The 21,497-nt window shown below is 56.5% G+C and overlaps 2 protein-coding genes across 2 annotated transcripts; one reads left to right on the forward strand and one right to left on the reverse strand.

Moving 5' to 3' along the window:
* Positions 1-326: 326 nt before the first annotated feature.
* Positions 327-12,062, forward strand: LOC34619613 (the record flags this gene model as incomplete). The annotated part of the gene is made up of 11 exons (XM_026335859.1): positions 327-962; positions 1,067-1,886; positions 2,348-2,491; positions 2,750-3,035; positions 3,263-3,711; positions 4,177-4,367; positions 4,659-4,883; positions 5,424-6,370; positions 6,882-7,680; positions 8,097-8,146; positions 11,867-12,062. Coding segments are annotated over exons 1-11 (4,743 nt in total), but the record flags the coding sequence as incomplete, so codon positions are not given.
* A 2,785-nt stretch (positions 12,063-14,847) lies between these two features.
* On the reverse strand, positions 14,848-20,725 carry LOC113146961. Its single transcript, XM_026335869.1, has 2 exons — positions 19,889-20,725; positions 14,848-14,922 (listed from the first exon to the last, which is right to left on the reverse strand). The coding sequence occupies exons 1-2, from the start codon at positions 20,723-20,725 to the stop codon at positions 14,848-14,850; spliced, it is 912 nt and encodes a 303-aa protein (XP_026191654.1).
* Positions 20,726-21,497: the final 772 nt, after the last annotated feature.

A 21,497-nucleotide genomic window follows, 5' to 3' on the forward strand; every position in this document is an offset into this window, starting at 1 on the left:
CACACTGGAAACACTTGCCACTGTGCGCGCGTTGGAAGCCGGCGGAACGGTCTTGAGGGGTTTCTTGTTCGTGCGTGCCCGCTTTTTCTGTGTGTCAGAGAATATGCATCCATTAATTTTATTGCTTTTCCGGCGTAAATTCCTCTGCTTTCTGATATGAGAGAGGCAGGGCCGCGAGAAAAAGGAATCTAGTAGAGCCCTTTTCCGCAGTCGGCCGTTCAACCTCAGCATCGGGAGGCGAGAGCACATAGAAAACACGCGATCCAAGCATCAAGAGGCTCAGACAGAAGGCGAGCAGCACCGACTTTCAAGGTTTCCTTTCCGTAATGGATCCGGAGGTGTTTGTACGGCAAGCCCTTGTGGCCCCCTTCTTGGCCCCTGGCTCCTACTTTCGGATCAGCATACCTGCTGGAGAGGCTGCTGCCGCTGCTGAGGAGGCTGCAGCAGCAGCAGCTAGAGCCGCTGAAAGGACACGAAATGCCGCGGCTTCTGCTGCTTCCGAGGCGGTGCTTGCTGCTGGGGGAAGCGCTGCTCTCGCAGCCGCTGCAGAGGAGGGCGCTCGGTTAGCAGCCGTGGCAGCAGAGACAAGCCAAGGCGACGAGCGCCTTAGTGTAAGAATGGAATTCGTTTGCGGGGGGAGACGCAACAGAAGCAACAGCAGCAGTAGCAACAGTAGCAGCAACAGCAACAGTAGCAGCAACAGCAACAGTAGTAACGGCAACAGCAACAGTAGTAACAGCAACAGCAACAGCAACAGTAGCAACAGTAGCAGCAACAGCAACAGTAGCAACAGCAACAGTAGCAACAGCAGCAGTAGCAACAGTAGCAACAGTAGCAACAGCGCTTGTGGCAGCTCCCTGAGCATCTGCCACACCAACAGGGGCACACTGAGCAGCTATCCGGTGTACCTTGGCATTGATATTTGTGGCATTGCCGGGGATGAATTGAGGACTTACTTGCGAGTATGCCCCCTCTGCAGCCTGAAGCTGACACGATTTAAGGCTTCACGATGCAAATCTGAATAGTTCTTGCAATACAGGATGCTCTGGTGTCTGTCTGCCTTCAGGCCCCTTCGTGTTACTGCTTTTTCATTGATGCGTCGGTCCTGCAACATCCAAGGCATCGCCGACGCATCAAAGAATTGGCACAGCAGCTCTGCAGCAGCAGCAGCGAGGCTGCTCCCCTCACCGGCGAGGTTTCCAGCAGCAGAAGCAGCGGAAGCAGAAGCAGCACTCCCACCACCAGTCCTTGCCTCTCTTGTGGGGCCCTTAACAATGCTGAAGGCCATTGTTACGAATGCTGCCTCTGCTGCTTCAGACCGCGACTTCCAACAGCGCCAGCGGCGGGCGAAAAGGAGGAGGGGCAGCAGCTCCCGCAAACTCCGCAGCAGACAACATGCTTTTTCTTCGCTGTAGATGGAGGGGAAACTGCAAAAACGCCTCAGTCGGCTGTCTTCATTAGCGAGACGCTGCTGCGTCTCTCGCAGCCCCGGAACGAGCGGCAGCAGCCGCAGCGGAAGGAAGACGGGAATGCAGCGCGATCTTGCTCTTGCGACAGCACTGCTAAAGCGCGTTGCAGTCTTCGTCCTGTGTTTTGTAATGAAAGGAGATGCTCTGGCAAAGAAGAAGACGCCGCCATGCAGGAGGCCTCAGCCTTGTGTGTACTCCGTACCGGTGAGAAACCGGCCGAAGAAAACGCATGCGCCTTCGCTGAAGAGGCGGCTATCCAGGAACGTCTACAGCTGGACAGACAGACGGTGCTGGTAGCCGTCGGGGGAGGTGCTTTGACAGATTTGGTTGGATTCGCAGCCTCCCAGCTGCTCAGGGGCCTTCGCTGCATCCTCGTGCCCACCACAGTTCTGGCAGCAGTTGATGCCGCTGTTGGCGGTCAGTATCTAAGAGTCAAGGGGTGATGGGATAATATGGGTTGAGGGAGTGCTGGGAATAGATAAGAGTCAAGGGAGTGCTGGGAATAGATAAGAGTCAAGGGAGTGCTGGGAATAGATTAGAGTCGAGGGGGTGCTGGGAATATATAAGAGTCAAGGGGTGCTGGGAATATATAGGAGTTAAGGGGTTGCGGGCAAATTATTAGAGTCAAGGGGTGCTGGGAATATATAAGAGTCAAGGGGTGCTGGGAATATATAAGAGTCAAGGGGTGCTGGGAATATATAAGAGTCAAGGGGTGCTAACAAAATATAAGAATCAGGGGGTGGTAGGAATAGATAGGAGTCAAGGGGGTGCTGACATCTGAGGTTTGTACATAAGGCGGCGCGAAGACGTCCTGCTGGGGAGTTATGGAGGGCCACGGTTAAGGGCAGGCTTGAGGCGGCTGGGGAATTTGCGTGCAGGGAAGACGGCTGTAAATCTTGGGGGGTTGAAGAATATGGTGGGATCTTTCATCGAGCCAGCGGGGTGTGTGATTGACATGGCCTTTGTGACTTCGTTGCCGGAGAGGCAGATTCGGTGCGGACTGGCGGAAGTCGTGAAAATAGGTGAGGTGGACGTACATACACCCTGGGCCTTGGAGGGAGTTTAAGGCCTTGTGGCGTATAGAGTTTGTTGAAGTCTTGACAGCGCTACGGAGCTGCCGGGTTAGAGGTTGTATTACTTTGCGGCAAGTGTCGCTCTCCGGGTTGTTGCTTTCCAGCAGTCCGTCTTTTTCGCCCTTCTGCTTCCTCTCCCTGTCCCCCTCCTCCTCCCCAGGGAATCGTTGCATGTGTGGCGTCTTCTCTGTCTCTCTGCACCCTCAGCGGCAGCTTTGAGCCCTACACTCCTGCAGCACCTGCTCACCACAAACCCCCGTTCCTTGGGAGTCTTCTTGCAGCAGCAGCCTGATGACGACGAGCAGACGGCTAACCAGCGGGGTGAGCCGCTGCGCGAGCACTGCTTGCTGCCGCTGCTGCGATTGGCTGCAGCCTCCGTTGCGCTGAAGGCCTTTGTGGTGTCTGCGGATTTCAAAGACAGGGGTCTCCGCAGCCTCCTCAACCTTGGGCACAGCCTTGGCCATGCCATCGAAACGTCTCCGGAGATAGACTGGTATTCGGTTGGAGTTAGCTGCTGAGGCCGCTCTGTTTACTTTCTAGAGGCGGCGGCAAAAAGGTTTCAATGTAGCAAAGACTGTCAAAAAAGGCACACAGAGAAAGGGCAGGGGGACAGAGGCCAGCGACTGTAGGGGCCCCTTGGGCGCTACGCTGAATGCGGCGGAGCTGCTGCCGAACGTGGAATCGGGTGGGCTGTGTTTTCGAAAGGTGTTGCCTTCTCAGGAACCATGGCGAATGTGTGGCTGCGGGCTGCGTGCTAGAAACCTTAGTCTCTGGCCATCTCGGCGTGGGAACTTCCCTAGTCTTCTTCTTGCTTCAGCACGCCTTCCGTCGCCTAGGCCTGCCCTTGGATCTCCCGCCACCCCTGCGGGAAAAGGCTGCGCTGCAGGAGCAGCTGCTGCAACGCATGCAAGGGGACAAAAAAAACACAAACGGCGAAGTCCGCATCGTGATGCTAGAAGCTTTGGGGTGCTGCGTTCCTTCCGTCTCCCTCCCCGTGCCCTTGCCGGTGCTGCGGCGTCTATTTGCACCTTCTCTGAAGCTTGTCAGCTCCTGCTCCTGCTTGCAAGCTCTAGAAGCATCCGCAGGATTCGCAGCAACAAATGCACAGGCCAAGAGGCGGAGAGCCTGTTGTGGCATTCGGCCTCTGTGCGGCAGCGTATGTGTTCCGGGTGAGAAGAGCACACTTCACTATGGGGCAGCCGCAGCAGGCTGGTGGAACTGCTGCCGCTAACACTAATGATGGTGGTGATGATGCTTCCGCTTCAGCGTGGCTAGGGGTGTCCAAGCCCGTTTGCGAAGGACGCAGAGTGCGCCAAGGGTGTGATATGTCTCCCCTGTAGAGGCCTGCTGTGAGATGCCTTTTGGCCGTTGCGGCGCTCCAATGCGTAGAGCCTCCCTGCGTAGGGCATGAGGCTGTCAACTGAATGCTCTGCGAGACGCGGAGAAGCGGAGGCTTTTTTGCATTGCTCAATCCAGGCTATTTGGAGAGCTTGCTATGGACACCTGCTGCCTCCTGCACCTGCGGCTCCACCGCGTGTTGCCGAGCTAAGCTCAGTCACCCCGCGTTTGCACAGAAGAGAGCCGCCGCTGGTGCATTGCCAAACGTTTTCTGCGGCTTCCACCTTCCGCTTCAGGTTCCAAGTCGATTGCCAATAGAGCGCTGCTGCTTGCTGCACTCACGGTGGCTCTACAGAGCAGCCCAAGCGAGCACCCTGTACTCCTGCAGCACCTTCCGTGCTGCGGTGACACTACCGCCATGGCTCTAGCCTTGCAGCAGCTGGGCATTGCAGATGTTGCCTTTTCGCCTGGTACGTACACCTCTCACGTAGAAGGGCCCCTCACCGCTTGTTTGCGCGGGCTGGTAGTATCAGCGTACTGCCTGCTGAGCCGCTTTACATCCATGCGCGTCTGCAGCAGAGACGTGCAGCAGCTAAAAGTTCAGCAGCAGAAGGGTGCAAAGGTGGAGGACCACTGCCGCTCGCATCCCTCCCTCCTCCGCCTATCATTTGCACCTACCTTGCACAGCATATTTTCTCTATTTCTACTTCCAGATAGCCTAATGGATGTACATGTAGATATGTACATATATATGTATATATGTATTATACATATACAGCCAGAGATGTCTCCTTCCGGCTGTGTGACAAGCTACTGCCAAGCCGCAGCTCGCATCCTGCGAGCTCTCAGGACGCTCGGGGTGCTCTGTCCGTTGTTAGAAAGAGTTCGATGCGGCTTGAGAGGGCGTGCTGTTTTTTCAGGAACGACCCGACAGACGTTCACCGTAGAGCTGAGAGCAAGGGCACTGCAGCCTGGCGATCCAATCGCTGCCGCGCTGCAAAACGTAAGCAAAGACTCTTTAGACGCAATGATGCCCCCCAAGCCGTGCAAAGCGCATGAATGCTGAGCACACGGCTGCAAAGCTGTATCAGAGAGTGCTGCATGGTACAAAGGGCGAAGGGGGTGCCATGAACGTGCAGGTGCATGCCTGTAGCGAGAGAGAGAGGGAGAGCTATGCAGTGTCGGCGTGGGACGCATGCAAACGAAAGGAAACAGAAGATGGCTAGCCAGAGATATTCTAAAGAAGTGACCGATGCATACGTGTGCATATATGTATTAATATGTGTATGCTTATGTCCGCATTCCCATCCTTGAAATTCGCGTGTCTTCCGACATATATCCAGGCTCCGACGCTACAGCATTTATCATTCATTGATTTGTGTGTGGGGCGCATATTTCTCGGCTTCACTTTTCGTCTTTCCCCAAGCCCTCTGTCTCTGCGTCTATGCATGCACTTGTGTAGCTCTCTGTCTCTCAATTTGGCTCTCTGTTGGGACGTGTGTCTTTGACTGTCTTCTTCTCTGCATGCGGTTGCACATTGCAGGGAGGATGCCTCTCCATTTGGTGCGGAGGCAGCGGCACGACTAGCCGCTTTCTGCTGCCTCTGTGCCTCTTTCTCTTACTGGACAGCGCCTTCTGCTGGGCATGGCGCAATGCCAGAGCAACCCCCGCGTGTGCAGCAGGGGCGGACGCATCAGAGGCATTGGACGAACCGCTAAGTGTGTCGGAAAGGACACCTGCAGTGCCTCCTTCCTTCCGAGTGCTGCTCGACGGAGATCGTCAGCTCCGGAGCCGTCCTATAGGCGACTTGGTGGCGGCAGCAAAGCAGCTTGTGCGTGGGTGGAATGCCTCTTTTTGCGGAGCCTCTCGTGCTCCAGGCAGCACTAAGCAGTCCTTACCCGTCTGCCTCGCGTTTGCCGAGCCGCTGCAGCTCCTGCAGCACGTTCAAGAAGACCTGATGACTGTAGCAAACAGCGGCGATGGTGTGGCCTTGCAGCCGTTGGTCGCAGCGTCGCTAGAGGAGGAACGGCGGCTGAAGAGCGCTGTGTGGCAGCGAGTGCTGCAGCGGTACATGCCGGGGGGGCCTGTGCGTGTGTCAAACGCTATAAGCAGTCAGTTTGCTTCTGCGCTGCTGATGGTGGCCCCCCTAGCCGCCTCCCCAGTTTTGCTGTCTCTTACCACAAGAGGCACTCACGCCGACGAGAGCTGCGCTCGGGCAGTCGAAGCCGAGAGCGATGTCGTGTCTCTGCCTTACTTGAGGATGACTCAAAGGGTCATGCAGCAGTCTGGGTTTGCCTGTGAGTACAACCGGCCTGCTGCCTTCCACGTGTCTCCCCTGTGGCACCCGCAAGGACAGATATCGGCCGCGCAAGAGAGCGAGCAGAGGGAGCACCTAAGGACCTTCACGGTGGAAGGCGACGCTTCGACTGCCTCTTACTTTTTTGCCTTTGCTGCCGCCTCGGGAGGCACCGTTACGGTGAACATCAGCAGGTAAGCAGGGCACTGGTGGCCTCTTTTTTTTGCGTGGTGTTGTGCGGCGAGTGAGTTTTGCTTGCTGGCTTGCTTGCTTTCCGGAACTGTACATGGGGCATTTCTAATGGCTGTGGCCTATACGAGGTGCTGCGCTTGGAGGCCCCTCAAAGCGTGGCGCTGTCTCCACAGGCAGGCCGTCCAGGAGGCTTCCGAACGGCTGCGCTTGAGTTGTCTAGCTGCAGCGGCAGGCAGGCAGCACCGAACGGGGGCAAGCAGCAGAGAGCTAGGAGGGGTTCCGAGGCGGGAGGCGCTCGGGAACCACGCGGGCTGTACACACAGGACGAGAGAAGAGATAAAAGCGGGAAAAGACGGGAAAGAAGGAGGGGGAGGGATAATCGAATGACGATGACAACCACGTACCGTATTGAATATTACTAGACATGACGACAGCGTGGACGCAGATGGACCGATTGTACGGGCAGGCACGGGTTGTCGTCGCATTGTGTGTCTGGCTTTCGTTGCTGTGCAGGAACTCCGACCTTCAGGGGGATTGCTCTTTTCCCCTGCTTCTGTCCGATTTAGGCTTTGGAAGTGTGCTGCCGTCGGAGGGCTGTCTGAAGGCGGCTGGAGGCTCAGATGGTGCAGCCTCCTGCGCGGCGGGTGTCTCGTTCCGCGGAGCTTCAGAGGAGTTTCTCTTTCGGCCGCAAAACACACTGGTCAATATGCAGGGAATGAGCGATTGCCTTCCTACGCTCGCCGCTCTTGCCGCAGCAGTCTGCACACTGCCGTGCTGTTACAACGGGGGAAGCGCCGAGGGCGTCGCTCCTGATCACCTGGTGTTGCCTTGCAGTCCGGCGGAGCAGCAGCGGCTGCAGGAGCTGCTGCTGAGAGACCTCGAGGCAGTCAAGACGCAGCTGAACAGCAGCAGCAGCAGCAGCAGCAGCACCACCACCACCACTGAAGGGGGGCCGCCACCCTTCGATTGCCACTGGACGGCAGCAGCAGAGGGGGACTGGAGATACTTGTGCATTTGGGGAGTCGGGTGCGTGCGCTATAAAGAAAGCAACCGACTCGAAGCCGTAGCCTCGCAGTTACAGCTGGCTGGATATGCTGTTTGGTGCGGAGAGGATCACTTGGCCGTCGCACTCCCCCCCCCAGCTGCTATACATCGCCAACAGCACGCGCACCTGCAGCAGCAGCATCTGCAACACAACAGGCATCCTTGCGAAAAAAAAAGCGTTTTGTCTCTAAAAGCCTTCGGCGATCACCGTCTGGCAATGTCCTGGGCCCTTCTTGGGCTTCGCAGGCCGGACGTCTTTGTTGAAGAAGTGAGTCTCGCATCTCTCGCAGCAGCTGTCACTGATATTGCTGTTGCGGCTGCATTCGCGGCTGCCACTTCTCTGTTTGCTATTCTGCCTGGCTGCTAGGGCCAGCCCTGCACAGAGCGCATTGGGCTTCAGGGGTGTCTTCTTGCAAAGCTTTCTGACAGCTTTACGCCTAGGCTGACACGCAGAGCGATTCGATGCCTATGCGTTCGCGCACAGCTTGAGCCAGCGTAGATGCGTGCTTGATTTGACGTGTATATCATGCTAAGCAGCTTCACGTTGGGCATGAACTAGCTGTCAAACGCGCAGGCCAGCATTTCGGATCTTCATGCACAGAAAGACCCCGTTTACGCGGTACTGTGATTCTCTCTGCGTGTGCCTCACGGTTGTCACTGTCTGAGTGGGCCGTGTTTCTGCAGTGGCAATGCGTCAGCAAGACCTTCTTGGACTTTTGGACAGAGGCAGAAAAGTCTCTTGGCCTCGAAATTCGCACGCCCTGAACCTCCTACCATCCGTAACGCGACAAACAGGTCCTCAAGAGCACCACAACAAAGTTCAGCGATTGCAGCAGCAGGCGGAGCAGGAGCCACGGCAGCGCTACTCGCTCTCTCAGAGTCGAATCCGGAGTGTCTCTGGTGTTACACGTCAAGTGTGGATCGCAAGCATTCCCACATAGAGCTCCCAGATGCAAGAACTGCTCTCACGCGCCTTGATGATGCGATACGTAGCGATGTGCATCTCCACGTATATATGTATATATATATATGCCTTACATGCATATATGTAGATGTGTGTAGACTCTGCAGCAAAGGTTTTTTCGTACCACATAAAGAAAACTGCATGCGGGCTTGTTGTCTAGCAGCGATGCCACCAGATCTGGTTTCTGTTGCCCCCTGGGTGCCTCCTTCTGAGGCGATGTCTTTCTGGTGAGCCTCAGGGCCTTGCTTTCTTTGAATGCGCGACGTGTCTCGCAAGGCACCCGCCTAGTGGGTGTAAGATATCCCAGAGGGGCTGCTCCTCGGATGCCCTTGTGTTTCTTTGGCGAGCATGTTCCGCGTCTGTAGAGCGGCGAGGAATGGGCACCAACCCCTTCCCCGAAGCTTTCCCCTCCTGCCTCTTGCCAAATCCACCACCCTTCCATATTAGTTGTGCTGGGCAGAATCAGGGTCTCGAGCATACGAGGGTGCGTCATAGCAATTGCATAGGCTACTAGCCCGTATTGTCTTTCTCTCGTCTCTTCATTGGCTGTGCTGCTACTTCCACACCGCTAAGATGTCATCGAATGAAGGTCGAACGCCAGCCAAAAGGTCTCTTCCTCCTCTCATGGGGGGACAGCGTTGGCCTCCGCAGGCTGTGGAGGGAACCGGAAAGGGGGAAGAGACTGCTCGTGCAGAGACGATAGTTGACGAGCACGGAGTAAAACGTTGAACGGGGGACCCTTTACAGCAAATGACATCTCATCCAGGCACTCAGAGAGACGCGGAGGCGCCCTGCTGCAGGTGCACATCCGGCATCGACCTCTTTATGGCCTCTCTAAACATCGTATGGGGGGATGGATGCACTAGGCAGCCCTTCTCCAAGCCTTTGTGGTGTGTAAATTGGAGGCACTACGTGTTAGCACCACTGGCGCAGCCTGCATTCAAAGAGCGTCATTGTATGATCGGTCATGGTGGACCGTCTGCGCATGCCTCTGTAGAGGCACCAGTCCGCAGTTTCAGAAGCGGATTCCTCGACTGACGTCCACGTGGGACCGACGGCGTAAAGCAGTGCCGTTTTACACTCTCCAATGCTTCTCAGGAGCACCTGTAAACGGTATCTCTAGAACCAGCCTCTTGCAAGTAGCACGCAGGCTCTTCCGGCCCCATTTTGTCGCTGGTGGGCATCGTAGGGCAGTCAAAAAATGCCTTCATCAAAAGGCACGCATCTCCGGCAGATTATTAGAAAACGGATTCTCGGGAGGCGTGCACTAGCAGAAATATCTAGCGATACAGCGTGCAAGTTTTGCGGCAAAACTTAGGAGCTTCTCCTAAAAGGAAGCTCTGGTAGAATATGGCGATGCTACCACCGAGTTAATGCGAGACCTATGTATATGTATTCATATGTACATAGGTATTTTTACACCTCAGCTACTGAACGCATGTTCGATCAAATCGTCGGAGGCACACACGCCCCCCCCTTCGCAAAAAGGTTCTACGCGGTTGTGCCGAAGCGGTCAGAAGTCTTCGGCGTGGGAAGAGTCGGGATATTCGATCCATCACTGAGGGTAGATGCCGCAGCTCGCCTTTAGGGCTAAGAATGCCTTTTAGGGTCCTCATGTTATGGCGCTGTATAGAAATATGCAGGTCAGGATAAGACGACTTTTGTGTGCGGTGTATACGGGGAAAGCTTCAGTGGAGAAAGACGCCAAGGATCTATGTCTTGAATGACCGTTTGTTCATGAGCGATCTGAGGGTAAGCTGCTGAATGCTTACGTCTGTAGCACACCTACGAATCGAGGATCTTTTCTCGGGCAGTACGAACTGTGTGTCGGGGTTTCTGTAGGATTGCAGTGCAGTGTTTCGACCATGGCGCTTGGAGGGCGACCCCCCTGTGAGGCACCAAACTGCCTCTTCCTGCGGTCTTCCGCATCCCTCAATCGATGCTGAGCCTCTTTATTTTCTCTCTTTTAGGGAGGCATGAGCACAGAGAAGATGCCGCCCACTGGGGGGGCCCGTAACGGGGGGTAGGGCTGGTTGCCGTGGCTCGCTCGAAGTTCTTGCGCAACATTCTCCGCAAAACTTGAAGCTAGAAACGAATACAGATCCTGACTTTTGGAAGCCTGTAAAGTCGCATCTCGGAGAGGGTGTCCTGTGCATAAATCTGGTGGGTGGTTCTCTTCCTTGGGGTTTCCAGGGGCCCCCCTCTCGGCTGTGGGCCCTTCGATGCAGCAGACCCCGACAGACAGGGGGCCCCTCCGCGCGCACAGCGCTGTTTCCGCTATTGAGTCTTAATATGTGTTTTTTCGTGAAATATGCGCCTTAAAGTATATTTTTTGCTTTATGTACTTCTGCTGATGCTGTCGCCGGACTCCTTCAGCGTAAGGCAAGGCGGCAAGCGGGAGGTCTCGGGGATACTACCTACCCCTGCGCATCTTAGCGGTCGCGCCTCCTGCTTGTGGCTTCCAAAGCCCAGCTGCACTGCGCTTGACTACGCGTGACTACGCTTGACTGCTCTGCAGTGCACGGCGCACTTCTACGTTCGGGAGGCACGGGGGTAGGTAGGCCTCACACGTGGATACAGCGGCGGGGGGGCTCAACTAGCGGGAAGACTGTTTCCTGCATCGCAGGCGAGCACACGACAAAATCGCCGCCTCGCTCGCTCGCGCTGGCCTTTTAAGGCCCCCAACTTTCTCCCCCCGCAGTATCCCCATGCAGCCAGAGGGGCCCCTCAGCCCCTCGACTGCAGGGGCTCCCAGCGGCAGCTGGGGGCCCCCAGCCCCGTGGGGGCCTCAGGGGGCCCCCAAGCAGCTGGAAACGACGCCGCATGCAGGGCTGTGCATGTGTCTTGTGGGCATGCGCGCTGCCGGCAAGACACTCTTCGCCTCCGCAGCTGCAGACAGTGGTGACGCAGCCGCTGTAGATCTCGACAGGTTCATAGAGGAGCATTTCTTGAAGCGGCTCATGTCAACAGCAGGGCAGCACGAGCAGCTGCCTCGCCTCCGCCACTCAGGTCCAAGCAACACACCCCAGCCAGCAACGGAGGCGGCAGACACTGCCGCTGCGATTGCCGCTGGTGTGGCCGTCCACGACGGGTGCAACTGCTCCCCCGACAGACCACTCTCGCCCTTCTGCTGTTTCTGCGCTACCCAGCGGAAGCAGCAACCCACGCCACAGCATGCCGATCCACAGCAGCACCTGCTGCTGCAGCGGAGCACGCCTGCGCAGCCTCTACCAGGCTGTGTCTGCTTAGGCCTCTCCCCCTGCCGCTCGGTACGTTCTTGGCGCGCTGCTGCCTTCCCAGTGCATTGCAGGAGCAGGCAACAGCTGCCGCGGCTCCACCACTTCATCCAGCGCTTCGGAATCTCGACCTTTCGATCCGTCGAAGCTGCTGCAGCGGCCTTCTGCCTCTACATGGCAAGCAGTCCGCATGCCGCAGCGGCGCTGCCCGTGTACTCGAAGGTCAGCAGTTCTGCCAGCAACATTAGCAGCAGTAGCAGCAGCAGCAGCAGTGCTACCCCCACCAATAGCAGCAGCAACAGTAGCAGTGCTACCACCAACAATAGCAGCAGCAACAGTAGCAGTGCTACCCCCAACAATAGCAGCAGCAACAGTAGTGCTACCCCCACCAATAGCAGCAGCAACAGTAGCAGCAGTGCCACCCCCACCAATAGCGGCAGCAACAGCAGCAGCAGTAGCACCCCCACCAATAGCAGCAGCAACAGCAGTAACAGCCGTGAGAATTGTTATGCAGAGTTTCGCGGCTTTCGCATCTCAAAGTGCCAACTACCCGGCCTTTGGCATATACAGCCCCCGGCAGACAGCACTGATGGAAGCAGAGGCTGCAGAGTTAGCGGCATTTCAAGCTGCGAGCTTTGCGAAGTGCCGGATTGTTACACTGCAGAAATCGAGGAGTCGCTGCTGTTGAAGCTGTTTGGCCACATGCACAAGCAGCAGCTGCAGCAGCAGCCGCTGTTGCTGCTATCCTGCGGAGGTGGAGCTCTGCATGCACCTGAAGCGCAGCGTGTGCTCCTGCAGGAGAGGCATATTGTTTGGGTTAGAACCTCTTACCAGCAACAAATCTTCAACATGCTGATGGTCAGTTCCTCTCAAATTGATTTCTAGTATATGGCTGCCCTAAACTTACGCACGGAAATCTGCTGGCGACGCCTGCCGGCCTCCATACAGTCCACACAGTCTTCATGGTATATGTATATGTATGTATATATATATATATATACGTATGTATATATGTATGTATATATGTATGTGTGTTTGTATGTATATATATATGTATGTATGCATATATGTATGTATGTATGTATGTGTGTATATGTGTATATATGTATATATGTACATATGTATGTATATATATGTTGTACGTATGCATATATATATATATATATGTATGTATGGATGGATGTGTGTCTGTGGCTGATCCGAGGTGCTGCAGAGCGGAGAAGGGCCTCTCTGCTTCTCTCCATATGTAGCCACAGCTCTGTCAGAGCCACAGCGTCAGCATCCCCAGCAAGAGCATGCGAGGCGTCAGGAGGTGTCAGACGGCTGTGCAAAGAGCTGCCTTGACCACATGATGAGAACTGCCGTGCAGACCCTCGGAACTGCTGCTGCTGCCGCAGCGGCTGCCGCCGCATTGCAATACCAGTGCTGCATCGATGCAGCTGCTCTTGAGCTGACTGAGACCTTTCCAGCAGATTTCTGTGCAGCTTCAGCGGAAACGCAGCATGCGCGACAGAGACAGCAGCGCGGCTGGTGTGGCTCTTGTTTTTCTGGTGCGCTTTGCCACAGGCAGCGCCTGGCAGCTTCCCTCGGACTGCTCGCTCTCCACCTGCCCGAGCAGCAGGAAGACAACGAGGAGGGGCCATATGCGGTGTGTGCGAGGCTTCTGCATCCGCTGAATGCGCTGCAAAGCCTCCTCGGCGGAGACACCAGGGATTCTCAGCAACAGCCCAGCAAGCACCGAGCCTGTCTCACGCCAACAGCTGCTGTTCTTGCTGCTGCCGTGCGGCTTGCCGAAGTGTACGTGGCCAGGCTGCCAGAGCTGCGGCAGTGCAGCACGCGCTGTTGTTATATCCCCGCGATCGGGGTGTTTCTTCGAGCAGCGGCTGTCCTCACCGAGCCAGCAGCAGCCGCAGAGGCGCCAACGCGTGTCACCAGCACCCCAGCTGCTGCTGCTGCAGCGTCTGCAGCAGAGAACAGCAGCGGCAGGAAGCCAGAGCCGTCAATACCCACAGCGACACCCCCTTCTCTTCCGAGAGATGTGCTGCTGCTGCTGAAGACAAGCGCTCAGAATGCAGAGGCCCTTGCAGGCGTGTCTGTCCTCAACGTGCTGTCTACGGCAACGCAGCACTACCTGATCCACTGTGTTGCTGCTGTTGCTAAAGCCGAGCTGCATGCGCTGCTGTACAGGCCCCCCCCCGCCCTTCCGGGCAGCACTTTCCTCACGCTGCCGCTGCCTCTGCTGCTCGCTTCCACGGGGCTGCATGCACCCCCCGCCGATTCTCAAGAAGCCAGGAGTCTGCTGCTGCAGGCGAAGGAGGCACGCGCGTGCGTCAGTTGCGCTGTCACTGCACCTCCTGCGGGTGACGTCTCGCCGAGATGCCGCCACTGCATGCAGCAGCTCCCCCGATTCAGGTGTACTGATTGCGATGCAGCGGCAGCTCGCACTCGCGCTGCGGCTTCTGTCTGCACAAAGGACTCAAGGATGCCTGTTGCGGCGTCTTTCCTGCGCGTGCAGGGGCTTCTCGCTGTGCGAGCTGAGAGCTGACTGGCTGCTTTGCGAGCTGCTGCGGACGGCAGAGAGTGCGGCAGTGCAGAGCTTGCATCCAGCTCTCAGGCCTGAGCCAGCGGTCGGTGCTACCCGTGCAGAAGCGCAGTGGCAGCTCCAGGAAGGCGATGACGCAAATTTAGGCGATCTAACGCAAGCGGCTGCGACAGTGGCGGCGACTCCGTGTTTCCTCCAAGAGGCGGTGCTCACGGCCAGCTCCATTTGCAAGTAAGCGACCCCTTGTTTCTACGGCTAGAGCTTTGGGTTTGCGTGCAATTGTGAATTTGTTTGTACGATCTTGCCGCCTTGCAGGGGCTTGCTGGGCTGTTGCCTGCTGCTCACCTTCCGATCCGCCGATGAAGGCGGTGCACTTGCGCCCACCGGTAGAGCAGCCGCACCCGGTGGAATGCAAGTTTCAGCACAGGCAGATGCAGAAGCGCAGCTGCTCTGTCGTGCTGCTGCTGCCTCGCCGACAGGCACGAAAATCGCATCCTCCCTTCATGGCAGCAGCAATTTTCGCTCGCTGCAAGGCTTTCGCCCCCACCGGGCAGCAGCAGCCTTTGCGGCAACACGAGTCGCCGTTGCAGCCGCGCGGTCTGCCTGCGTTGCCGCTGACGCGCTGCTGCACTACTGGGAGCTGCAGCGGCTGCTTTGCAGCCTTCCTACTGCGCTTGTCGATGTTCAGAGCCGCTACTGGCTCTCGCTGCTGAGTTCGTCGGAGGCCTCCCGCCAGCTTGATGCCGCAACTGCGGCATTTGCAGCCGCCTGTCTTCCCCCGAATCGCGTGCTGACAGACGGCACTGAAGAGAGGCTGCAGTCGCTGAAGTGCGCGGCGAGGCTGCAGACGCTGCCTGCGTGGTGGCTCAACTCTCTGAGGCTGGCGAGCAGGGGTTGCGCGCGGAGGCGCAGACACCAAATGCAAGCAGCCGTGCCTTTAGAGCAGCTGGGCCTTGTGCGATTCAGAGGGAGGAACGCATCGCTCCTGAGGCAGCTGCAACGGCGTGTCTTCTCTTTCTCCTCTGCTGGACTGCATGGCATGGCCAAACTGCAGCTTGCCGCCGTGAGGCGTGTCGTACGAGCAGCAGCGAGAGCAGCGGCTGCAAGGTGGCTGCAACCTATCTGTCGTCTCGAAAGTCGTCATTCTGCAGGTGTGCTGACAGGAAAAAACGATGCATGCCGCTGTGGGGCCTCAGCACCGCTAGCAGCAACAACATCAGCAGCAACACCATTAGCAGCCGGTGCCTCCGCGGCTCGGCATGCAAATACTAAGTGGCATCAGCAGCAGCAGATTCTGCTGCAGCTTGTGCAGCGCATATGGGAGGCGCTTGAGCTCCGCCAGGTGTGCAATCCTTTGGAGGGTTGCCTTGTGGAAGTGCTCCTTGCCGCAACCCCTGCCGCAGCTGCTGCAGCAGTTCAGGGAACGGCGGGAGCATCCCCAGGCGCTGTGGCAGATGCTGCAACGATGGAGGCGAAAAAGCTGCTCTATCGGCTGAAGATTCTTCGGGAGGAACTTTCGAGGAGTTTAGAAATACGGCGCTTCGTAACGGATGGCATGCGAGGGCCTTGTGGTGGTGGTAGTGCCTATCCTTCTTCTTCGCAGCCCTCCAAGGAAGCGTTTGCAGTGGCGTACGCTGCTGTGGCCGCTGCCGTCACTGCGGCTGCAGTCGAAACTCTCCGCGCGCTGCTGCGTCGCGTTGCTGCCTCAGCACTCGCGTCAATAGAAGGCAGCAACACCCTGGTGGTTGGTTCTGTGCACAAGACACAGCGGCTGACGCTCCTGCGACATGTGTTCTCGCAGCAGGCAGTTCCACAATCCGCCGTGCAACGCTTCTTTCGGTAGGCTACCCCAGGCTTTTTGAAGGGGCTGTCGTATCCTGCTTGCTGGCGTGCTCGATGTGTCGGTTGCTTGCTGCCCCGCGCGGTGTACTGCATCATGATGTGGGGAGAGCTGCTGTGGCTGTGCGTTGATCGATCACCAGAAAAGCCGCCTCTCTTTTTTCCCTCCCGTTTACCTCCGTCTCGAAGCTCGTGCTTTTTCCCTTCTCTGATGGACTTGAGGGCAGCAGCGGCTGCACGCGGACGAGTGGAAGGTTGCAGCAGGTTGAGACGTTATCCACAGTTTCCGCAGTGCTTGAACAGATGCTGCGGAAGCCGATGATGGTGCTAATCGGGGGGGAGGCCTGGCGGATGTCTCGCGTTCGCTGCTCGGTGCTGTCCCCCTGCTGCAGCATTACTGCCGCCGTTGGGGTCAGTTGCGTTGTGTGCCGTCTTCACGCATTCCTGAGGAGAGGGGAGAGGGCAGCTCTTTTTGCAGCTCCACGCGCGCGCGCAAAAGAACGGCACAGCCGTTGCAGCTAGTCATAGGAAGGGTGACGGGCGGCTAGCGATGCATAGGCTAAAGGCTTGCGCGTTGGGTCTTAGGGCAATTTTGCCGTCAAGAGCGGCGCTCCGAGGCGAGGCGTAGCGTAGCGTAGCATGACACCACGGCAATGGCATAGCCAGCGTTTCAATTGCTGCAGCAGCTCCGCACTGCCTTGTACTGATGCGCGCCGTATGTGCAGGTGTACGGACAGCTGCCGCGGCCAGTGCTGCTGCGGGCAAAGCTGCTGATGCAACAATCCTGTCTCGGTGTCTTTCTCCTAGGATTCCCCACGATCAACTCGCCAACGCCTTTCCTGTACTCGCTTATGCTACGGAGACAGCAGCAGCAGCACCAACACGTGTATACGGGGTTCTACCCACCTCTTGAGGAACAGCATCGCTACCTCACCAAGCAGCGGCAGCAGCACCAGGGGCATGCGGATGCAGAGTTTCGCTTTTGGCTTCAACAGCTGCTGCGCAAGGAAAGAGCACTTCTGGGGGGTGCCTCAGTCACAATTCCTTTCAAGGAAGAGGTGCTACCCTTGGTAGACTATGTGCACGGCTCTGCCCGAGCAGTAGGCGCTGTAAGGCAACCTTGGCCTGCATCCAAAAGCCTGTCACTACGCACGTACATATACATATACATATATATGAATACATATCTCTATACGCATACATATCCACATATAAAGATGTACGTATATTCTATCCGTGTGTCTTTCGGCTAGCCACAACAAAGCGCTCGCTCTTGCAGAGATCCTTCTGCCTCGAGTTCACGCTGCCCTCTGGACGCAGTATTGCCGCTTGCAGCCGCATCCTCAGATGTTTCTGTACACAGACCGCTTAACAGAGCCCCCGTCCTTGTGTTTGTGCTGCTTGCTCTTTATGTGTGCCTCTCTGTGACGGTGAATTGCTTTTCTTTTCAGGTGAATACGCTCTTTTGGAACCGTTCGGGGTGCCTCGTCGGGGCGAACACTGACGCTTATGCAATAAAGGAAGCCCTTCGAAGGCATCGACGGGTGCGTGTATATGTGTGTATGTGTGTGTATGTGCTCCCTGCAGCTCCTGCAGACGGATGCCTGCTCTGCATGCCAAAGGCGTGTTTCTATGCGGCCGATTCGGCTTTTCGCGTAGCGTCTCTTCCCACCCGTGTTCCTTCGAGCTGCTTCCTGAATAATGCCCTTTTCCTAGAAGCGAGGCAGATCCAGCGTCGGCGTGTGATGTGTCTCTCGCAGCCTGAAGACGTCTGCTGTATTTTGCTCTTGGGGGCTGGGGGAACGGCCCGCGCGGCGCTGGCAGCCGTCGCTCAGTGGTGCAGTCGCCGAGAGAGGGGCAGCAGCAGCTCTGCGCGAGACACTCGCTGCTGCTGTGGCAGCAGCAGCGTCAACGTGTACATCTTGAACCGAACGCTGAGTCGCGCGGAATCCTTGGCGAGAGAGTTCGGGGCGGCCGGTGCCGTTGTGAACATTGAAGCTCTACAAGACGCGCATATTGACGTCATTGTAAGGCCAGAACCCCGCAATCCCAAACTCCTCGTGGTGTAGCGGTGCAATTGATTTTGTAGAAGTTGCTGTCTTACGCGCTCTCCGCCGGTATACATACGACAGCGTCAAAGCCTTTCTTTCGCGCGCTCGAAATATCTCCCTCTGACCCATGCCGCGGCGACGCCAAACGCGTGCAGCTGCAGTCAACTCTCTTCCTTGACAACGGTGTGCTTGTTCTCCCCTTCCTGCCCGCCTCCCCAGATCAATGTTCGTCCCCCGTCTTGCCCCTTGAGCCTGCCGTCGTGGACCTTCTCGCGGCACCCGCTGCTCATTGAGTTGGTCTACGCCCCCCCGCAAACACCGCTGCTTCGCCTGGTACGCCAGCAGGAGCTTCCAAAAACAACAAGCAAGCAAGGGGCCTCGCGCCTCCCTCCCTCCCTCCTCTAACCGCGTACTATTGGCGACTCGCCCATGCGCCTGCTCGTCTGGCAGCCTTGCTTGCGTGGAGGCAAACGCATGCGCAGAGGCCTTCATGGGCTGCACGGCAAGTTTCTGGTTTGCCTGCGTTACGCCCTCAGGGCAGTGCGTGGGGATGCCCCGCAGTGTACGGTCTAGAGCTTTTCTTATGGCAAGCGCGCATGCAGACACAGCTCATCCTGTGGGGTCTTCAGTGGCATCGCCCCGCAACGTTGGCAGAAGAAGCCACCTTAGCGAGTTCGGCCCCTTTTCTTAAGGACCTCAAAGCCTTGCAGGCTGCCTGCGCGCCCGCTGAAGACAAAGAGGACGACAAGGCGGGGGGAAAGCAAGCGCGCCTCCCTGACAGTGATGACGACGAAGACTGGGTGGGCAGCTGCCTGCGCAGCGCTTCGAAGCCGCGTGGAAGGCTGACGTGCTGCTGTCTGTTTATGTGTGTGTCGCTAGCCTCTCTGCGTAGCACAGGCTTCTGCTGGGCTCGTGCCCCTTGCTTCGTTCGGATTCTGTCCTTTGGACTTGCTCGTCTGTGGGAACGTGTGTTCTTATGCATCTGTTTCCCTGGTGCTACTCGCCTGCGTTGCTGCCTCTCAGATGGCGCCGCATGGGGCCATCTCTCACTGCCTCCTCGACCCTTCCGTGCCTACCCTAAAGCTGACCACCCCGCAGCTGCGCTGTGCAGTTTTCAGAGGTTCTTGCCTTTCGACTCCCTGTGCCTCTAGAATCAAGGCTCCCAGTACCATACATACCATAACTTGCCGCGTTTTTCGAGTTCGCCAGTGCTGCGTTCACGCAGGCGTCCTGGAGGCCTGCCCCAGGTTGGCAAAAGGCCTGGCGAGAGGCGGTGCCTTACGTCGTCGATTTCTACAAACGCAAATTCGGAGAGGTGCCTCCTCTTCAAATCAGCTCCTTTCTCTGACTCTCGTACAGCTTGTGCGCTAATTCCCACTTCTGCAAGCATACCTGCCATATCGGGCCCGCACCAAAACCTCCGCTGGCTGGCTAAGCGGCAGACTCTACCTTCACTGCAGCGCGCGAACACGCTGGATGAACGCACACGCGACGCCTATCGTCGCCTGCTCAGCTTACTTCCCTTTACCTGCACGGTTCGGGGAGGGTTGGGCCCTGAAACTTATTCTGTCCACGGACTTGCGAGCAGCTCAAAAAGTGCTTTTTGGCTCCACATGCGTCCTCAAAACTGCATTTTTTAATGCTGCGGACCCCTTCATATCCATCCACTAACACATCTACTGAAGCGGCCGCAGCTGCTGCTGCTGCGGCCGACCGTCTTATTCTTTAAATAAGCGTTACTCGAATAGCAGGCTGCCGCTACCCAGGGCCCATGATGGGTGCTGCTCGCCAGTCATCTCCCAGATATCCCCTTCGTCTGCCACTTTAGACCCCTCCATCAGTGCGAAATCTCCACCATATCGCGCCGCTTCAGACGCCAACGGATAACTCTTGAACCTTTGAGGCTGCTCCGCAGCCAGCGCGTGCAGCTGCTGCAGCAACTCAGACACGACGCACAAGTCCAGATTCGCTGGAGATTCCTGGTGCTCTACAAAGGGCCAAAATATATTCAAATACGGGATTAGCTCTCCCCAGCACGTGTGATTCTCAGGCCGCTTAAGGGCTGGGACTGAGTCCGTTTGCGTCTCCTCGCCCCTCAGCATGTCAGGCGGGTGTGTGGATCGCGTGACGTCTGCCAGTTGCTTCTTGGAAGGGTCTGCTGGCGATGCCTCCTGTTGTTCCCAGACAGACGATCCAGCCACCTGATCTCTGTGGAGCCGCACCGCCAGCCATCGCCTCCACTTGTCCGACTTGGAATAATGAAATCGCTGCAGGACGAGGGAGGCCATGCCATCCAGACATATCAGCAGCACCTGGCGGAGCATCTGGCGCGTGCTGTGGGGAAGGCACTGCAGGCAGAACGGCAAATCGGTGCCTTTATACAGCTCTGTGCATGCAGCGCACTCCCTGCGCCAGCTGCAGCAGCAGAGAACCTCGCTGTTGCTCAACGAGAAAGTAGGCGGAAATCCCAGAGTCAGAGGAGCCGCTGCCCCAGAGTATGAGTATTGCCGACCCCCTTCTATGAGGGCCTGCTCTACAGTAGATACACCCCAAGCAGATCTCTCTCCGTCTCCCCAAACGAGACTATCTTTCTCCCGTGAAATGTGCACTCTCCTTCGCTTCCCCCCTGTAATGCGCCTAGACCGCCGTCGCAAACTCCTCCCCTGCAGACGCACACACATATGCGCAAACACAAACACACACGCCAACATACACACACAAACACAAACACACACAAACATACGCACACGAAACACAAACACAGAGATACACACACACACACAAACATATACAAACACAAACAGAGATACACACACAAACATACACACAAACGTACACACAAACACAAACACACAAACACAAACACAGACATACACACACGAAACACAAACACAGACATACGCACACGAAACACAAACACACACAAGCACAGAGACACACACACACACAAACATAGAGATACACACACAAACACAAACACAGACATACACACACAAACATAGACATACACACACACACGAACACACACACACGAACACACGAACACACACACACACACACGAACACAAACACACACAAACACAGACATACAAACACAAAAACAGACATACACACACAAAACACAAACACTCACACAAACACTCACACAAACATACACAAACACAAACATACGCATACACGCACAAACATACACACACACACACACACAAACATACACACACACACACACACACACACACAAACACACACACACATGTACACACACACACACACATACACCTACACACACACACGCACATATGCACACACACATACACCTATACACACACACACACATATACAGATACACACACATACACCTATATACACATATACATACACGTATATACACAAATGCACATATCTACACACACATACACATCCATACACACATGCACATATACAGATACACAC

Source organism: Cyclospora cayetanensis, unplaced genomic scaffold, assembly GCF_002999335.1.
Source record: "Cyclospora cayetanensis isolate NF1_C8 unplaced genomic scaffold, CcayRef3 CcayRef3_contig_116, whole genome shotgun sequence".
NCBI classification, from domain to species: Eukaryota; Apicomplexa; class Conoidasida; order Eucoccidiorida; family Eimeriidae; genus Cyclospora; species Cyclospora cayetanensis.

What these genes read in the sequence shown, in the direction of transcription:
- LOC113146961 (XM_026335869.1), bottom strand. Translation starts at nt 20,725, where the DNA reads ATGTGTGTGCGTCTGCAGGGGAGGAGTTTGCGACGGCGGTCTAGGCGC. An exon ending in CGCGATATGGTGGAGATTTC is followed by an intron (nt 14,923 to 19,888) that starts GCACTGATGGAG and finishes GGGGGAAGACAG; the next exon opens with GCGGCTGCAAATGCCGCAGT.